Here is an 18308-nt window from a genome sequence, read left to right as displayed (position 1 = left end):
CAAAGGCCTCATCATTAAAACAAAACAAAACAGAACACATCAACTAGACTGCTGCAATAGCACACAAAATACAGAAGAAATATAAGGTAAATCTGTATTGAAAGAATGAACCCAAGAATACTTTTTATACTAAAATAAATTCTAGATGGGTTTCATTTTATTTTATTTATTTATTTATTTATTTTTATTTTTATTTTTGACAGGCAGAGTGGACAGCAGAGAGAGAGACAGAGAGAAAGGACTTCCTTTTTTTTGCCGTTGGTTCACCCTCCAATGGCCGCCGCGGTTGGCGCGCTGCGGCCGGTGCACCGCGCTGATCCGATGGCAGGAGCCAGGTGCTTCTCCTGGTCTCCCATGGGGTGCAGGGCCCAAGAACTTGGGCCATCCTCCACTGCACTCCCTGGCCACAGCAGAGAGCTGGCCTGGAAGAGGGGCAACCGGGACAGGATCGGTGCCCCGACCGGGACTAGAACCTGGTGTGCTGGCGCCACAAGGCGGAGGATTAGCCTGTTGAGCCGCGGCGCCAGCCGGTTTCATTTTATTTAAAATAGGTAAATTTAAGATGATAAGAACAGACATGGGTGAATACTTTTAACCTTGGGCTAACAGGTGGTAGGGAAAGATTTCTTTAAGCGGAACCTAAAAATCAGAACTATCATTTATGGAAAAAAAAATTCAGGGGCCAGTGCTGTGGCATAGTAGGTAAAGCCACAGCCTGTAATGTAGGCATCCCATATGGGCACAGATTCGAGTCCTGGTTGCTTTACTTCTGACCCAGCACCCTGTTAATGTGCCTGGGAAAGCAATGGAAGACAGCTCAAGGGCTTGGACCCCTGCACCCATGTGGGAGACCCAGAAGAATCTCCTGGCTCCTGACTTCAGATCTGCCCAGCGCCAGCCATAGCAGCCATTTGGGGAGTGGATGGAAAACACCTTTCTCTCTGCCTCTGCATCTCTGTAACTTTGCCTTTCAAATAAATAAATTAATTTAATAAAAAGAAGTCCATTATATTTTACTACCAGAAAACTAATACCAGATAGTATAGATACATATAATAAGAGTTAGCACCTTAATATATAAAAAGCTTATATAAATTAATAGGAAAAAGACTAAGAGCAGAAGAAGGAAAAGTGGCAAAGAAAAAGAATATGTAATTTATGTGAGATACAAAAATGGCCAATAAATATATTTCAATATGTTAAATTCACTAGTTCCAATGAACAAAAGAAGCAAATATAAAAATGTATCAACTACTAGAGATTGACAAATATTAAAAATACTATGGCAGGCGTAGTGGTACAGCAGGTTAGGCTGCCACTAGGGATGCCCACATCCTTATCAGAGTGCAGGTTCAAGTCCTAGCTCCTCCGATTCCAATCCAGCTTCCTGCTAATGCAATCTGGGAAGCAACAGATGATGGTTTAAGGCTTAGGGCCTTCTAACCAGATTATATCCTGGCCATAGATGAAATTCGGAGCTCCTGGATTCATTTGGGGAATGAACCAGTAGATGGAAAATCTCAACCTCAATCTCTCTCTGCTTTTCAAATAAACAAAAATAAATATTAAAAAAAAGCCAAGCTTTCGTATTAAAAAATATATATACTGACATTATCATATGCTATCAGTGGGGTTATAAAGTATTACCAAATTTCTAAAGGGCAAGTTTAGAAACATGCATCAGATTTTCAGAGGTAAACATTTGTTGACTTAGCAATTATATGAAGTAATTTATCTGAAGAGCAAAACTGAGCAAGTACAGGGCTGGCACTGTGGTATAGCAGGTTAAGTCATGGCCTGCAGTGCTGGCATCCCACATGGGCACCCGTGGGAGTCCTGGTTGCTCCACTTCTGATCCAGCTTCCTGCTAATGCACTTGGGAAACAATGGAAGATGGTCCAAGCACTTGAGCCCCCGCACCCACTTGGGAGACCTGGAAAAAGCTTCTGGCTCCTAGCTTCAGTCTGGCACAGCCCCAGCTGTTATAGCCATCTAGGGGGTGAACCAGTGGATGGAAGATCTCTTCCTTTATCTCTTCTCTCTCTATAACTCTGCCTTTCAAATAAAATAATTTTTTTAAAAAAATATTAAAAAGAATACTGCAATGAACAGCCTTATGTAAGCTGCATATATCTGCAGCTACAATTGTGGTATAGTGGGTAAAGCTGCTGCCTGTGATGCCAGCAGAGACAGAGAGCGAGAGAGATCTTCCATCCACTGGTTCACTACCCATATGGCTGCAATGGCTAGTACTGGGCCAGGCTGAAACCAAGAGCCAAGAGCTTTGTCCATGTCTCTCACATGGGTAGGAGGGGCCCAGATACTTGAGCCATCTTCCACTGCTTTTCCCAGGTCATTAGCAGGGAACTGGATCAGAAGTAGAGCAGCCAAGACATAAACTGGTGCCCATATGGGATGCCAACAGAGCAGGCAGTGGCTTTACCCACTATACCACAATGCTGGTCCCATATTACTTATAATATTGAAAATTGGAAATGACCTACATGTTTATAAATATGGAATTTGCGGCTATAGTTATGGCATAGTGGGTAAAGCTGCTGCCTGTGATGCCAGCATCCTATATGGGCACCGGATGGTGTCCTGGGTGCTCCATTTCTGATCTAGTTCACTGCTAATGTGCCTGGGAAAACAGTGGAAGATGGCCCAACTGCTTGGGCCCCTGTACCCAAGTAGGAAGCCTGGAAGAAAGTCCTAGACCTGGAAGGGCCCAGCTCTGCTCATTGTAGTCATCTGGGGAATGAACCAGTGGATGGAAGCTCTCTCTGTCTCTCTCTCTGCAACTCTGCCTTTCAAATAAATAAAATAAAAAAAAATTTAAAAGGAAGTATGACATCTCTAGGTATTCCACTCTAGTTGACAAGCTTTAGTCAACACACTTAGCCCCTGAACATTAGCCTCCCATGATCCTAGGCCTAAACTCAAGTTGCTGCCAGGTGCTCTGTGCACTCCAGGCAAGGCAACCAAATCCTGGCTCCCCTCCCCTCACAGACTTGCAGTTCAGCTGCTGGAATGCCCTGGAAGAGGAACGTCCTCCCTGAGCTGCTTGCCTTCTCTTTCAGCCGTGAGACAAGTCAGTATGGGCAGGAAGCACCCCCAGCACAGGCCTAAAGTGAACAAGGGGGAGCAGAACCCAGGAGAGCACGGAGTGGCTGCCTGGCAGGTGGCCCAGGAGCCACACTGGGCCTAAGGACAGCAGGGAGGGAGGCAGCTCTCTGTGTGAACAGGTCACACAGGAATTAAAGAGGCAAAAGCATTTCTCCTCTCAGTTACCTCAACATTCACATGTTTTTCAGTTCCCATGCCTTCATGAGAGCCACTCGGCAGGAAATTCTTCTTGGGGAAGAGTCAAACATATGGCCTCAATCTTTTTTTTTTTTTTAAGATTTATTTATGGCCGGCGCTAAGGCTTAACAGGCTAATCCTCCGCCTTGTGGCACCGGCACACCGGGTTCTAGTCCCGGTTGGGGCGCCGGATTCTATCCCGGTTGCCCCTCTTCCAGGCCAGCTCTCTGCTATGGCCCGGGAAGGCAGTGGAGGATGGCCCAAGTGCTTGGGCCCTGCACCCGCATGGGAGACCAGGAGAAGCACCTGGCTCCTGGCTTCGGATCAACGAGATACGCCGGCCGCAGAGGCCATTGGAGGGTGAACCAACGGCAAAGGAAGACCTTTCTCTCGGTCTCTCTCTCTCAAAGATTTATTTATTTATTTGAAAGGCAGAGAGAGGAGAGGATATATATATATATATATATATATATATATATATATATATAAAGAGAGAGAGAGAGAGAGAGACAGACAGACAGACATCTCTATCTTCCATCCACTGGTTCACTCCCCAAGTGGCTACAACGGCCTGGCACAGCCTGGGCCAAAACCAAGAGCCTGGAGCCTCATCTAGGTCTCCCACGTGGGTGTAGAGGCAAAAGCACTTGGGCCATTCTCTGCTGCTTTCCCAGGCACATTAGCAGAGAGCTGGATCAGAAGTGGAGCAGCCAATACTCGAAACAGTGTCCATATGTGATGCTGGCACTGCAGGCGGAGGCTGAACCTTCTATGCCACAGTGCTGCCTCCTGGCCTCAATCTTTTTAGAATGGGAGACGGGAATAAGGGAAAGCCCCTCAGGTCACAGGGCTAGTATCTGGTCTGGGTCCAGGGTCAGGACTAAAGTCCTCAAATAGTCTCATTTATTTGATCTGAAAAACTGTAAACTAAAAACCAGATATAACTGAATCAAGGACTGGGCTAAAGGACTGGCAAAGGAAGGAGATGAGGAAAAGGAAGATAGAAAAATCCAATTCAGCTATACAAGGGGCAGGTATTGTGATGCAGTGGGTTAAGCTTCTTGGAATGTCCACATCCCATATCAGAGTAGCAATTCAAGTTCTGGCTGCTATCCTTCAGACCCAGAATTCCTGCTAACGCATTTTGGAAAGCAATGGATAATGGCTTAAGTGACTGTGCCCTTGCTGCTCATGTGGAAGACTCGATTTGAGTTCGGGCTCCTGACTCTGGCCTGGCCCAACTTCGTTTGTTGCAGGTCCTTAGGTAGGGAACCAACAGAGGGAATCTCTCTCTCTCTCTCTCTCTCTCTCTCTGCCTTTCAAATAAGTAAATAATCTTCAAAAAAACAAACAAAATAAAATTGAGTTATGTGAATCTACAGAGCACACTGCAGCCAGTGAATAGGAAAAGGGACCCACAATCCTTCATCAGTGGAATCTTGTGCAAGTTACTGGAACAGTTTTCTCATCTACAAGGCGGAAAGAGAATCTGTTTTTGCCATTTCAAAAGATTAAGGGAGAATAACGCGCGGTGATGGTGTAAAAGTGCTCTGAATGCTGCAAGACACTAGCATTTCATCATTGGTACTTGCAGAGGAAGTAATTTACTGTCCTACAGACAGCGTACTTGTCCACAGCTGGGTATATTGTAGAAACTTAGTAAATGTTTGCTGAATTGTCTAGAGAAAAATAGGACCACAGCTTTGATGAAATACAGCAGAGAAGGGATTCAGTCTGAGAGGCATGACAAGATCATTTATTTCGAAGTTTTAAGAGGCAGGCATTGTAGCGCAGTGGTTAAGCCACTATTTGGGATGCCTGCACCCCACACTAGAGTGCTGGTTTGATTCCAGGCTACCGTGCTTCCGACCCAGCCTTCTGCTAATGCATCCTGGGAGGCAGCCGATGATGGTTCAAGTGCTTGAGCCCCTGTTACCCATTTAGGGGACCCAGATGGGATTCTAACTCCTAGCTTTGGCCTGGCCCAGTGCAGGCACTGGGGAGTGAACCAGTAGGTGGGAGATATCTCTCTGTTGCTCTGCTTTTCAAGTAGATGAAAAAACATAAACACTAAAAAAAGAAAATAAAAAAGCTCTTCTAAAAACTATGCTGGGAAAAGCAGAAGGCATGAGAGAGCTTATCTCTAACCAGAAGACAATCATTTTCAGGAAAATGAATGCATGTTGAGAAAAAACAATTCTTGTATCTGTAAGCTAAAAATCATGCACAGACTGTCAACAAAAGGTTCTTGGTCACAAAGTTCAACTGCCTTCTATCTTTCTTTCTTTCTTTCTTTTTTTTGTTTTGACAGGCAGAGTTAGACAGTGAGAGAGAGAGAGAGAGAGAGGTCTTCCTTTTTCCATTGGTTCACCCCCAAAATGGCTGCTATGGTTGGAGCACTGTGCTGATCTGAAGCCAGGAGCCAGGTGCTTCCTCCTGGTCTCCCATGCGGATGCAGGGCCCAAGCACTTGGGCCATCCTCCACTGCCTTCCCGGGCCACAGCAGAGAGCTGGACTGGAAGAGGGGCAACCAGGACAGAATCCGGCGCCCCAACCGGGACTAGAACCCAGGGTGCTGGCGCCGTATGCGGAGGATTAGCCAAGTGAACTGTGGTGCCGGCCATGCCTTCCATCTTTCTTCAAGTAGAACAGAGTATAAATCCAAGGCAAACCACAAGAAGTGACAATGTCAAATATAGCCAAAAATATCTAGCTCAGCCTCTTAACCTCAGAAAGTCTTGGAGTTGCACAAGGTCATGTATTAACATGCTTAAATCAAACTCCATGAAGAAAATCAAGACCTGTTACACTAAAATCATGCTTTGGTGGGGCCAGTACTGTGGCACAGTAGTTTAAAGCCCCAGCCTGCAGCACTGAAATCCCATATGGGCACCGGTTTGAGTCCTGGCTGCTCCTCTTCCAATCCAGCTCTCTGCTATAGCCTGGGAAAGCAGTTAAAGATAGCTCAAGTCCTTGGGCCCCTGCACCCATGTGGGAGACCCAGAAGAAGCTCCTGGCTCCTGGCTTTGGATCAGCTCAGCTCCGGACGTTGCAGTCATTTGGGGAGCAAACTAGCAGAATGAAGACCTCTCTCTGGCTCTACCTCTCTCTGTAACTTTGTCTTTCAAATAAAATAAAATAACTCTTCAAAAAAAAAAAAATAAAATCATGCTTTGGTAGGCAAAACACAGAAACTTCATTTGGTTCCATCAGCACGAGGGAAGGAAAATTTTCTGATATTTATCCCTCTGAGTACCAAAAGCCCTTTTTTTTTAAACTGCTCTGGATATAAATCTTTAAAGCCATTTTTCATAGGTTCCTGTCTTCTTAAAGAGTCTATTTCAGGGCCGGCGCCGCGGTTCAATAGGCTAATCCTCCGCTTTGCGGCGCCGGCACACAGGGTTCTAGTCCCGGTCAGGGCGCCGGATTCTGTCCCGGTGGCCCCTCTTCCAGGCCAGCTCTCTGCTGTGGCCCGGGAGTGCGGTGGAGGATGCCCCAAGTGCTTGGGTCCTGCACCTGCATGGGAGACCAGGAGAAGCACCTGGCTCCTGCAATCAGATCAGCACGGTGCGCCGGCCACAGCACGCTGGCCGCGGCGGCCATTGGAGGGTGAACCAACGGCAAAGGAAGACCTTTCTCTCTGTCTCTCTCTCTCTCACTGTCCACTCTGCCTGTCAAAAAAAAAAAAAAAAAAAAAGAGTCTGTTTCAACATTAATCTGGCCTCTTTTGAAAGGTATCACCACAAACGTATATCACTACCCTGTGTTATTTTTAGCTATGCCCTCAGGTATCAGGTGCCTGCCCTGCTAGCTGGTGACGCTTGACTGCTGGATTGTCTCTCTTCCACCTCCTACTCCCCAGCACCTGTCCCTTTAAGGCACTCATCAGTATCATTCCCACCTGGGGCCCCACTCTACACCCAGGCCTGTCTGGGGCTAGGCATGGCTTCCCGGGGAGCAAAGTGCATGGGCTTTGTGCAGACCCCAACGCTCCAAAAGCCTGAGGCTGCTTACAATCCAACCTTCAGCTAAGTGGGGGCCTTCAACATAAACTCATGTTCAGACACAACTCTTCTTACCGCCATAACTGTAGAAAGTATCTTTTTCTCTCACTCCAATGACAGTTCCCAAGATATCTACTTGTTTTATTGGATGCCCATTGTAGAAAAATATACCTAAAATTAAAAACAAAATGACAAAGTCATTCATTGAATGTACCGTCACATTTTCTGTTTCATCAAATGTTAACTGTCGGGGGGGACATGGAGGTCAATAATCAGTGGTGTCCTTTTTGCTTAGATTCCGGCCCCACAAAATCCAGATGTCTTTTCATCAAGGGTTATAATTAGAAAGTTTGGCTATAGCTTCTAGGGAGCCAACTGGCATCCCACAGTTTGAGTCCCGGTGCCCCCACTTCTGATCCAGCTCTCTCATAATGCATCTGGAAGGCATGAAAGATGGTCCAGGCACTTGGGCCCCTGCTACCCAGGTGGGAGACCCCGATGGAGTTCCCAGCTCCTGGCTTCAGCCTGAGTCAGTCCTGGCTGTTGCGGCCAGCTGGAGAGTGAACTAGCAGCTAGGAGAACTCTTTCTCTCTTCCTCTCTCTCTTTCTGCCTTTCAAAGACATAAATAAATAAATCTTTTAAATAAAGAAATAAACTTGTACTAATGCAGGAAAGAGAACCAATATTGACTGCCATCTAGAGTTGGTGAAGCTGATTTCCACCTGTGAAAATGAGTGTACCTCCATGTAGAAGGCTCGCAGGGGTGTGAAAACTGTCATCAAGTGAAGGGACCAAAAACAGCACTGTGTTTTGAGCAACCGGAAAAAGGAAATAGAGGAAACGACAGAAAGACTTTCTTTTCCAAGCAGTCATAATTTCTGTGAAGTAGTAAGAGCACTTAAAAAAAATAAATAAACAGTAGGTCATACTTAGATTACAAAATACCCTGAGGCCAAGAGATTTTTTTCTTTAAAGACTCACTTTTTTATTTATTTGAAAGACAGAGTTACAGAGAGACGTAGAGACAGAGAGAGAGGTCTTCCATCCAATGGTTCACTCCCTAGGTGGCCGCAATGGACGGAGCTGCATCAATCTGAAGCCAAGAGCCAGGAGCTTCTTCTGGGTCTCCCACACAGGTGCAGGGGCCCAGGCCATAGCAGAGAGCTGGATTGGAAGAGGAGTAGCTGGGACTAGAACCGGCACTCATATGGGATGCCAGCGCTTTAGGCCAGGGCTTTAACCTGCTGCGCCACAGTGCCAGCTCCGGCCAACAGATTAACAACTCAACAACTCTTTGGGGCTGGCACTGTAGCTTAGCAGTTAAAGCCAACATCTGCAGTGCCAGCTTCCCATATGGGTGATGGTTTGAGAACTGACTGTTCCACTTCTGATCCAGCTCTCCGCTACGGCCTGGGAAAGCAGTAGAAGATGGTCCAAGTGCTTGGGACCCTGTACCCTTGGGAGACCTGGAAGAAGCTCCTGGCTCCTGGCTTCAGATAGGCCCAGCTCCAGCTGTTGCGGCCAACTGGGGAGTGAACCAGCGGATAGAAGACCTCTTTCTCTCTGCCTCTGCCTCTCTGTAACATTGCCTTTCAAATAAATAAATCTTTAAAAAAAAAAACACTTCTCTTTTTAAAATTCTATGAGGGTGCATAAACTGTTCATGGAAAGGGCTAGCAGGTAAAGCTGCCTCCTGCTGGACCCTCTCCCTTGGGAGAGGCACACATCTGAAGGAGACTTGGTGGATTGGAGACCATCTCCAGAGTCACGTGAGGACCCCAAGCTGAACACACCAGTGCCACACGAGGGAAAGGGTCTGGATCAGTGTCACCCCTAAAGGAGAGCTACTCCCATCCAGGCACACATGGATTGACAGGGGAGGGGGACAAAGTGGCTCCACAGAAAACCCATGGAATGTTAAGACCCTTAAGATGGGGAACAGAGCGGAACAAAAGGTGTTCTAGCTGGGCTAAGGTCAGGAGAAGGCAGTGAGGAGACTGGACTGATGGCACAAGCCAACCACATCTCCAAGTCACCTGTCCTCCGATGTTATAAACTCATTGGAAATCCAAATTTTTAAAATGTATCTGAAAAACTTAATAAAAATACTTTCTCGAAAAAAAGAAAAGCAAGCCCCTCAAACTTTCATCATGTGGACAATGGCCTGTCTTCAAGGACAGACATAGTTACTTCAGTATGCAACAAAATCCTTCTAAGCCCAAGTGACTGATGAAAAAAAAAAAAAGAACCTAAAGGCAGCACAGAACAATGGAGAACTGCAGAAGAAAATAACAGATGGTTTGAATAAAAACCTCAGAGCAAACTGGCGGAGGAGGAGGAAATACACTGCTTAGAAATATGGAAGAAACTTCTCTGAGTACATGGGAACATGAACTCTGTGTATCAAATGCACACCCCTACAAGAAAATGGCTAAAGACATGGAAAAATAAGCAAACAGAACACATTCTCCTATCAGTCCAAGACTCTGTAACAGAAGAGTGTGCAAGACAGTTGGATGGCAGTTCTGTCACTGTGAAAGTTTGATGAGATAAGAAAATGATCACAACAGGCCAATACTGGCTGACATCAAGTTCATCCTCTGGTCTTTCCCAAGCGGCCCTTGGGCTCTTGTTTCTCCACAGGCAGCCCTCAGCACCCGAAAGCGCTAGTGGGAAGAGCAAGGCATTTGCCTATTTCCTCTTTTTAAAAGTACTTCGGAGGGCCAGTGCTGTGGTGTAGAAGGTTAAGCCTCTGCCAGCAGTGTCGGCATCAATATGAGTGCTGGCTGGAGTCCCAGCTACTCCACTTCCGATCAAGCTCCCTGCTAACGCACCTGGGAAAACAGTGGAAGGAGGCCCAAGTGCTTGGGTCCTTGCACCAACATGGGAGACCCGGAAGAAGCTCATGGCTCTGAAAGTACTTTGAACCTTTGCAATAATTGCTTCTCCTGAAGTTTGCTAGCATTAAAATGCTTAAGAAAGTATTTTTCAAAAAAAATTAATATAATTCTTGTGCATATAGTCCTCACTCAGTATTCAAGAGGATTGGTTCCAGGACCTCCTGCCCACACCAAAACCCATGGATGTTCAAGTCCCTTATGGCATAGCATTTGCCTATAATATACACAATCCTCCCATTTACTTTAAACCATCTCTAGATCACTTATAATACATAACACAATATAAATGCTACTTAGCTGGTTAAGCTGGTTACAGAACGTGACAAGGGAGAGATTCTTATCAGCACAGACATGATTTTTTTCACAAAATATTCTCTATCCAGAGTTGGCTGAATCTGCAGATGCAGGACTCTGCACATGGAGGGCCGACTACTCATCACTCTGCTCCCCGGTGCCAGCTACCATCAGTGTAAGTACTGGATGTTGATTTAAATCACAGACTCAGCATTATTTAACTCATCACTAATGTTTGATATGACAGAGATATTAAAACCATAAAGGCTGTTTCTGTATGTTATGGGGATGTTATTCTTATAAACTGATTTTTTTTAAATGAAAACAAAACAGAAAACTAAATCTAAACATCACCACTATTTGTGGGCCAGCGTTGTGGCACAGCAGGTAAAGCTGCTGTATGCAATGACTGCATCCCATATGGATGCAAGTTATAGTCTTGGCTCCTCCACTTCCAATCCAGCTCCCTCCTTATGGCCTGGGAAAAACGGCAAGTGCCTGAGCCATTGCCACCCACATGGGAGACCCAGAAGAAGCTCCTGGCTTCTGGCTTCTGTCTGGCCCAGTCCTGGTCATTGCCACCAGTGAACCAGCAGATAGAAGATTTCTCTCTTTCTCTCAATCTCATCCTCTCTCTGTAACCCTGACTTTCAAACAAATAAATAAATCTTTTTTAAAAAAACCACTGGCCGGCACCACAGCTCACTAGGCTAATCTTCCACCTGCGGTGCCGGCACCCCAGTTTCTAGTCCCAGTTGCTCCTCTTCCAGTCCAGCTCTCTGCTGTGGCCCAGGAAGGCAGTGCAGGATGGCCCAAGTCCTTGGACCCTGCACCTGCATGGGAGACCAGGAGGAAGAACCTGGCTCCTGGCTTCAGATCGGCGCAGCGCACCAGCTGTAGCGGCCATTTGGGGAGTGAACCAACGGAAGGAAGACCTTTCTGTCTCTCTCTCTCTCTCTCACTGTCTAACTCTGCCTGTCAAAAAATAAAATAAAATAAAAAATAAAAGAACCACCACTATCCCTATCAAACTTCACAATATTTTTATTAGTTTAATCCCAAATTCAAAGAGTTAGGGGAGTTGAATTCTGTCACTAACTATGCAGTTAGGGCAAACCTCACAGGTTAAGAGCATGGTCCCCCACAAAACTTCAGTCACCAGACCTCAAGCCCCTTGCACTTCTGACCAAATTTGGGGGCTCCTACAACACCTTCAGGTTTGATAATATTCTAGACCCACTCACAGAAATCAGGAAGGTGCTACACATTATGGTTTCATAATAAAAGGTATGAATCAGGACCAGCTAAATGGGCAGCACAGGGCAAGGCATGGAGGGGTCCAAATACAAAGCTTCTGTGTGTTCCAGATGTATCACCAGTGTCTGATGACCAAGCAGGGGAGCTCCTCCAGGCCTCAGCAACCAGAGTTTTATGGGGGTTTCCTAACGTAGGCATGACAAACTGAATGTGCCCAATCTGCTATCCTACCAAAAGAATGGGCTGAAAGGACCTGGCTCAAAACCCCAACCCTCTACTCATAAACCTGGTCTTCTGAGTATGACAATTCTCATTCTGAAACTATCCAGGGGCCCAGCAAAAGGCACCTCATTAGCATAAACTCAAGTTCGGTTCAAGGGGCCACCTGGACACTCCAAAGACCCAAGACAAAGGGCAGCTGAAGTCATTATGACACATTTGTTTCAAGTTTTGTTAGTTTTTGGTTAATTTGTTTTTTTTTAACTTTTGTTATTTTGAATAACATATTCTTTGCTATTTAAACAATTTTAAATTTTATGTGGTCAATAGTTTTCTCTTTATGCTAAACCAAACCCGACAACAACAAACTATAAACCTAGACTAGTAGCATTTCCACTCCTCAGATCCCTCACACAGTCAGGAAGTTCACGCTACAAAAGTATGGCTGATGTCTGATCTAATCAGGAGGTTGCATTTTTAAAGACACATCTGAAACATTCTTACCCGGGACGAAGCAAAGATCACCAGCGCCAGCTTCCATTGCTTTGTTTTCAATGCATCATAAAGCCCTTTGCCCACAGGAAGCATTAAGCCCCTGTCATGTCCCTAATGTTTGCTTGCACACCCACAGATTTTTAACCAAGGCTGGCATTTGGTGTGAATTAATGTCTTCCTGACATGAGTTGTGATGAATACCAGATTGTTCTGGAAAACAGAAATGATGATGTTGGCTGCCTTCCAAGGGCAAAACAACAACAACAACAAAAACCCAGACCATTTCAACAATAATTAGGAAATAAAGGTATGGTGAAAAATCTCTACAGAAGGCTTTACTGTAAGGTCAGCCAAATCCATCTGTACACACAACTGGAAACACAAAGGCTCATCTCATGAAAACTGTGCATGCTGGAGGTTCTTGGCGGCTTCTGACTCACGGCTGCTCTCCAGAAAGCCCTGGCCTGGAAAGCTTCACTCAACAAGGCAGAGTTTAACAAACTTCTCAAACAGCACAGCCAACCTGTGAAGATTCACAACTATTCCCATTATTCAAATGTACCCCCCAAACTATGTTACAGTTTTAGGCATTATGAGCCTGTCTTTAGTAACCACCACTGTAACACAAGTTTTTTGGCTTCTGTTTTGTTTTTTTTTTTAACTTTACATTTATGTTTCATGGCTTCAATTACTTTTTTTTTTTTAAAGATTTATTTTTATTTTACTTGAAAGTCAGAGTTTCAGAGAGAGAGAAGGAGAGGCAGAGAGAGAGAGAGAGGTCTTCCATTTGCTGGTTCACTCCTCAGTTGGCCGCAATGGCCCGAGCTGTGCCAATCCAAAGCCAGGAGCCAGGAGCCAGGAGCCAGGAGCCAGGAGCTTCTTCCAGGTCTCCCATGTGGGTGCAGGGGCCCAAGCACTTGGAACATCTTCCACTGCTTTCCCAGGCCATTGCAGTGAGCTGGATTGGAAGTGGAGCAGCTGGGACTTGAACCAGCGCCCATATGGGATGGTGGCACTGCAGGCAGCAGCTTTACCCGCTACGCCACAGCGCCGGCCCCATCTTCAATTACTTTTCTTTTGAGAAGAAGAAAGGGGGTGCTTCCATCCACTGGTTCCTTCCCCGTATGCCCTCACAGGGTGAAGCAGAGGGCTGGGAACTTAATCTATAACTCTTGCATGGGTGGCAGGGACCCCAATTATTTGAGCCATCACTGGTGACTCCCAGAGTCTGCATAGCAAGAAGCTGGAGTCAGAAGCTGAAGCTCTGTAAAGAACCCAAGTGTTGGGGCCAGCACTGTGGCATAGCAGGTAAAGTCACCGCCTGCAGTCCAGCATCCCATATGGACCCCAGTTTGAGTCACGGCTGCTCCTCTTCCAATTTCACTCTCTGCTATGGCCTGGGAAAGCGATAGAATATGGCCCAAGTCCTTGGACCCCTGCACCAGCATGGGAGACCCAGAAGAAGCTCCTGGCGCCTGGCTTCGGATAGGCACAGCTCCAGCGAACTGGGGAGTAAACCAGCAAATGGAAGACCTCTCTCTCTCTCCCTGCCTCTCCTCTCTCTGTGTAATTCTGACTTTCAAGGAAGGAAGGAAGGAAAAAAGAAAGAAAGGAAAAGAAAGAAACCCAAGTGTTGGGATACAAGAAGTAGTGTCATAACAGCTGGTCTAAAGGCCACTCCTAAAGGCCCACTCCATATCAGGCACTGGAATTACAATGGACTGCAATTACAAAAGCAAACAAGACACAAGACGTGATATCCTTTCCTGCAGTGACCTTACCTTATTCTGATTCTAAGAACAAAAACAACCCAGCTAGAAAATCAGGCAGGGTTAATCCCCATCTTTGCAAAGCAACCTAAGCTTTACAGAAGGTGAGTCACATGCCAGGTCAGGGCCACAGTGAGGAAAGGGGCCAGGCCTACAATCAATGCCTGGCACAGGCCCAGAGAAAAACTGAGCAGCTTTAAATCCGAAAAGACCCTGAATCCATAGGAAAATATTCCTCCGTACAAAGACCCCAAGCATCTATTCTTTTTTTTTTTTTTTAATGGCAGAGAGATGATCTCATTCGAGGGTCCAGGCTAGATTATATCCAAAGCCTGTGTCAGGGAAGGCTCTCCTGAAAGGCCCTCGACTCCAGCTGCCCGCAGCGTTGAGGCAGAAAGAGGTCTTGCATCTGCAGCCCAAGGCATCCCTCAGGCTGACCAGCCACATACCTGGCACCTGGTGGGACTCCTTCATGGCCAGGATATCCCTGATGTAGAGCTTTGCAAAGGCCAGAAACACAGGATCCAAACCCCACAGGAGGGCAGGGGTCTCCTCTTCACACGGGCTGGATTCAGACTGCATCGGGCTGGGCTTTGGCATCCAGCTTCCCCAAAAGGCTCTACGGCCGTGGGCCTAGGACCTAGGCGACACAGAAAGCAAGGCGTCTAACGTGGGGGAAACTACCAGGGCCGGAAGCTGTTCACAGGCCGGCATCCCGACTCGGGGGTGGGGGGTAGGGGAAGGGATGGGAGTGGGCTCAACTCTGGGTTCCCAGAACTGTCAGGCTGCACGCCAAGGGGCATGAAAAAGGCGTTCCTCGTGGGTGGACCCCCGGGCTCCTTCAGGGCTCTCCCACTTCAAACCGGCTAAACCCCATCATTCCTCATAGGGGAGAATCGTCCAAACAGGCGTATCCTGAACCCACTTTAATGGGAGGGGTCCAGGGAAGGATGGAAGCCCGCCTAGCCACTGTCTTGGGGAACAGTAGGTGGGTCAGGTCGTCTCCCTGCCCTTGCACCGTCCGCTTTTGGAGATGAGCGGAGGAAAAAAAAAAAAAAAGGAAACAAAAAGCGGGCCCGCAGTAGCACTTCCTAACGCCTCCGCGCCGCCGCCCGCAGCCGCCTGGGACGCCGGGGCCCCGCCCTTCCGGCGCGCACCCGGCGCGGGAGCAGATGGCCGAGGTCGAACCTAGGGTTCCGGCCCGGCCCCACACCGCCCTCTCCGCGGGACCAACCTGCTCTCCCGGCCCGCCGACTTCCTTCCTGCAGCCGGGGCCTTGCGGCGGCCCCGCCCACCGCGCCGCGGCCCCGCCTCGCGCTCTCCTCCCGGCGGCTGCGGCGGGGCTGCGCGGTGGAGGATGGACTCGGGCCGCCTCAGGCCCCGCCCGCGACCTGGCCAGCGCCCACTCTCGGGTCCGAAGTCTCCTGGGCCCCAAAGCCGCCCCCGAAGTTCCGGCAGGCCCAGCTCCTCCCTGCCATTGTCCCTTTTACCCCGCCCCCGCGCTAGTGGCGGGATTCCGAACCCGGATCTCCCAGAGGATGGGACAAGATCCTGTTTGTTTTGCTTCCTCGCATAGTAAAAGAACAACAAAACGCAGCGCCCAAAGCAGGACTGCGTTGTGCTGTCGGTTAACTGTTCGCTTACTGTTGTCAGAGGATCCGCTGACACCGTGGAGATAGTATCGGTATCTAAATTTGAGCCCTCCAACGAAGCTGAGGTCACGCTCTGCCCCAGACAAGCCTGTGCGAGATCATCCTAACACAGTTTGTCTCCCTCCTTACTCGGTCCGCCGTCCGGACTGCTGCACCCATGAAGAACCTTGAAAAGCAAGTCATGGCCGCCCTCGTGGTGCCTGGCCCCCAGCAGTCCGAATTTAAGCCGAGAAAAGATAAACTTTGCTCCACACCCGCGCGTACATGGTGACATTACTGGGGATGGCAAGAGTTCTTCCTGGGGCCCGCTAAAGCAGCCGCCTGCAGTGCCGGCATCCCATATGGGTGCCACCAGTTCAAGTCCCAGCTGCTCCATTTCCGATCCAGCTCTCTGCCACGGCCTGGGAAAGCAGTAGAAAATGGCCCAAGTCCTTGGGCCCCAGCACCCACGTGGGAGACCTGGCAGAAGCCTCAGGCTTCTGGCTTTGGATCGCCCAGCTCTGGCCGTTGTGGTCATTTGGGAAGTGAACTAGTAGATGAGAGACATCTCCCTCTCTGCCTCTGCTTCTGTAACTCTACCTTTCAAATTAAAAAATATATATATATATTTTTAAAAGAAGAATTCTTCCTAATTCACATGCAATTGTTTGCTAGGAAGCTAGAAATTAGCCTGTGTTTATGTGAGAGAGGCCTGAAGAAAAGAGCATCTGCAGGGGCCGGCGCTGTGGTGTAGCAGGTCAAGCCACCGCCTGCAATGCCAGCATCCCATATAGGCTCTGGTTCGAGTCCTGGCTGTTCCACTTCCAATCCAGCTCTCTGCTACAGCCCGAGAAAGCAGTGGAAGATGTTAGCACTGCAGGTGGCGGCTTTACCAGCTAGGTCACAGCGCCAGCCCCAAGACCCTGACAACGGTAGAAGTGGTCTCAAACAGTGGCAGGAGCCTGGTCACCCTGGGGAGGCCAGTGGTCGCCAGAGCTCACTGCTAAACTATTTATCAGAGAAGGAACTTTAAGTAGCTAGAATGGAAACTATGTGTCATTAGAACCAGGGCATTTAGTTACCTCCCTGAACAACCTAAGAAGCTAAAAAACCAGAGTTCTAGGTAATGGACCGCATCCCAATTCCGCTGCATTGGGCCTGTGGAGTGTAAGGGTTTGTCAGAAGACCTCTCTCTGACCAGAGGCAGGCTCTCTTCAGGGACACAGCCTAGCAGGACAGGTGTTTCTGGCTCACCTGTCAGGTGGGGGAGAGACAGGTTGGGTGACATTTTCCTGACTGCCTACATCTGCTCTAGGGTGGAACCCAAGAAGAAAGTCACCACTGGGCGTGCTCAGAGCCTGAGCTGACTTCAGAAAAGACTCCCAGGGCTTCCAGGTGCGGGGCTGGAGAGCAGAGCCCGGGGACTCCAGCTTCCTGCCGCCGCGGTGGGGGAGGGGCTGTCTCCCAGGTGATGTCAGCAGGGCTCAAGCCTCTGATGTCATCTTTCATAGAAAAGGGAGGACTCCCAGGAGTCTAGGGGGGATTCTTTTGATCTGAAACTCAAACCTGAAGGAGTCATTTACAGCTGAAACCCAAGGTGAGGTGTGAACAGAACTTCAGACTGCAGAAGCATTTAGGGGAGTTTGGAGGCTCCTCTTCCTCTCAGCCTCCTTCCCCGCGGGCTCCAGGCCCCCCAGGCTCCTGCCTGGGTGCGAGGCTAGGCCCTTCTGAAGCTTGCAGCCCCACTGCCAGGCTCTTCAGCTTGGGAGTCCACCGCACTGCCCAGCAGATATCTCAAAACTCAGCACTTAACGCTAGCACTTAACGCTTGCTGCGGCTTCTCCATGTGAAGCAACTTGATCCGCAGGCCTTTCGGACAGAGTAGACAATCCTTTCCAGAAAGTTAAGATTTTAGCAAGTTTCCCTGGAAAGCGAGGAAATTGAATGGGTATCTCATAAAGGTCACTACTGGAACGTTGCTATGGAAGTCATTACCACCGTCAGTTGTCCAAGTCAGAGAAGTGGAGAGTTTCAAGGGTACCTCCCTCTCTCTTACCCCGGGACACACTCAGTAGTGAATACCTGGCAGTTTTGCTTCCTAAATATGTTTTCTTAATTTAGTCCCTTCTCCCTGTTCCTGCGCCACCCAAATTGCCCGGATCCCTGACACTGCCTTCTAACCAGTTCCTCTGCTTCCAGCCTGTCCTCCCTCCAGCTTATGGTCTACACTGCTGTCAGGATGACCCTGGTGAAATGCAAATTAGGGGATGGCATTGGGCCTACAGGTTAATATGTCTAGGTCAGAGTACTGGGGTTAGAGTCCTCTGTTAGTGCCCAGTTCCAGCTTCCTGCTAGGGCAGACCCCAGGAGGCAGTAGGTGATGGCCCAAATAGATGCTTCCTGGCCACCTATGGGAGAGACCTGGATTGTGTTCC

The 18308-nt window shown here is 48.2% G+C and overlaps 1 protein-coding gene across 3 annotated transcripts in view; it reads right to left on the bottom strand.

The window, feature by feature from the left end:
• Positions 1 to 15549, bottom strand: part of STN1 (STN1 subunit of CST complex) — a 49221-nt gene extending 33672 nt beyond the window's left edge. The window contains exons 1-3 of one of the 3 annotated variants that reach the window (XM_062214254.1): positions 15477 to 15549; positions 14692 to 14882; positions 7383 to 7478 (exon numbers count right to left, since the gene is read on the bottom strand). In XM_062214254.1, coding sequence (XP_062070238.1) covers positions 7383 to 7478; positions 14692 to 14842 — 247 coding nt within the window. In that variant the 5' untranslated portion in view covers positions 14843 to 14882; positions 15477 to 15549. Of the gene's footprint in view, positions 1 to 7382; positions 7479 to 14691; positions 15387 to 15476 lie in introns of those variants that run through there. The other 2 variants (XM_062214255.1, XM_062214256.1) reach the window with 2 other exon arrangements.
• Positions 15550 to 18308: the final 2759 nt, after the last annotated feature.

This window comes from Lepus europaeus, chromosome 17, assembly GCF_033115175.1.
Source record: "Lepus europaeus isolate LE1 chromosome 17, mLepTim1.pri, whole genome shotgun sequence".
Taxonomy (NCBI): Eukaryota; Metazoa; Chordata; class Mammalia; order Lagomorpha; family Leporidae; genus Lepus; species Lepus europaeus.
Note: the sequence above shows the minus strand (reverse complement) of the source record. Positions and strands in the feature narration are given on the sequence as shown.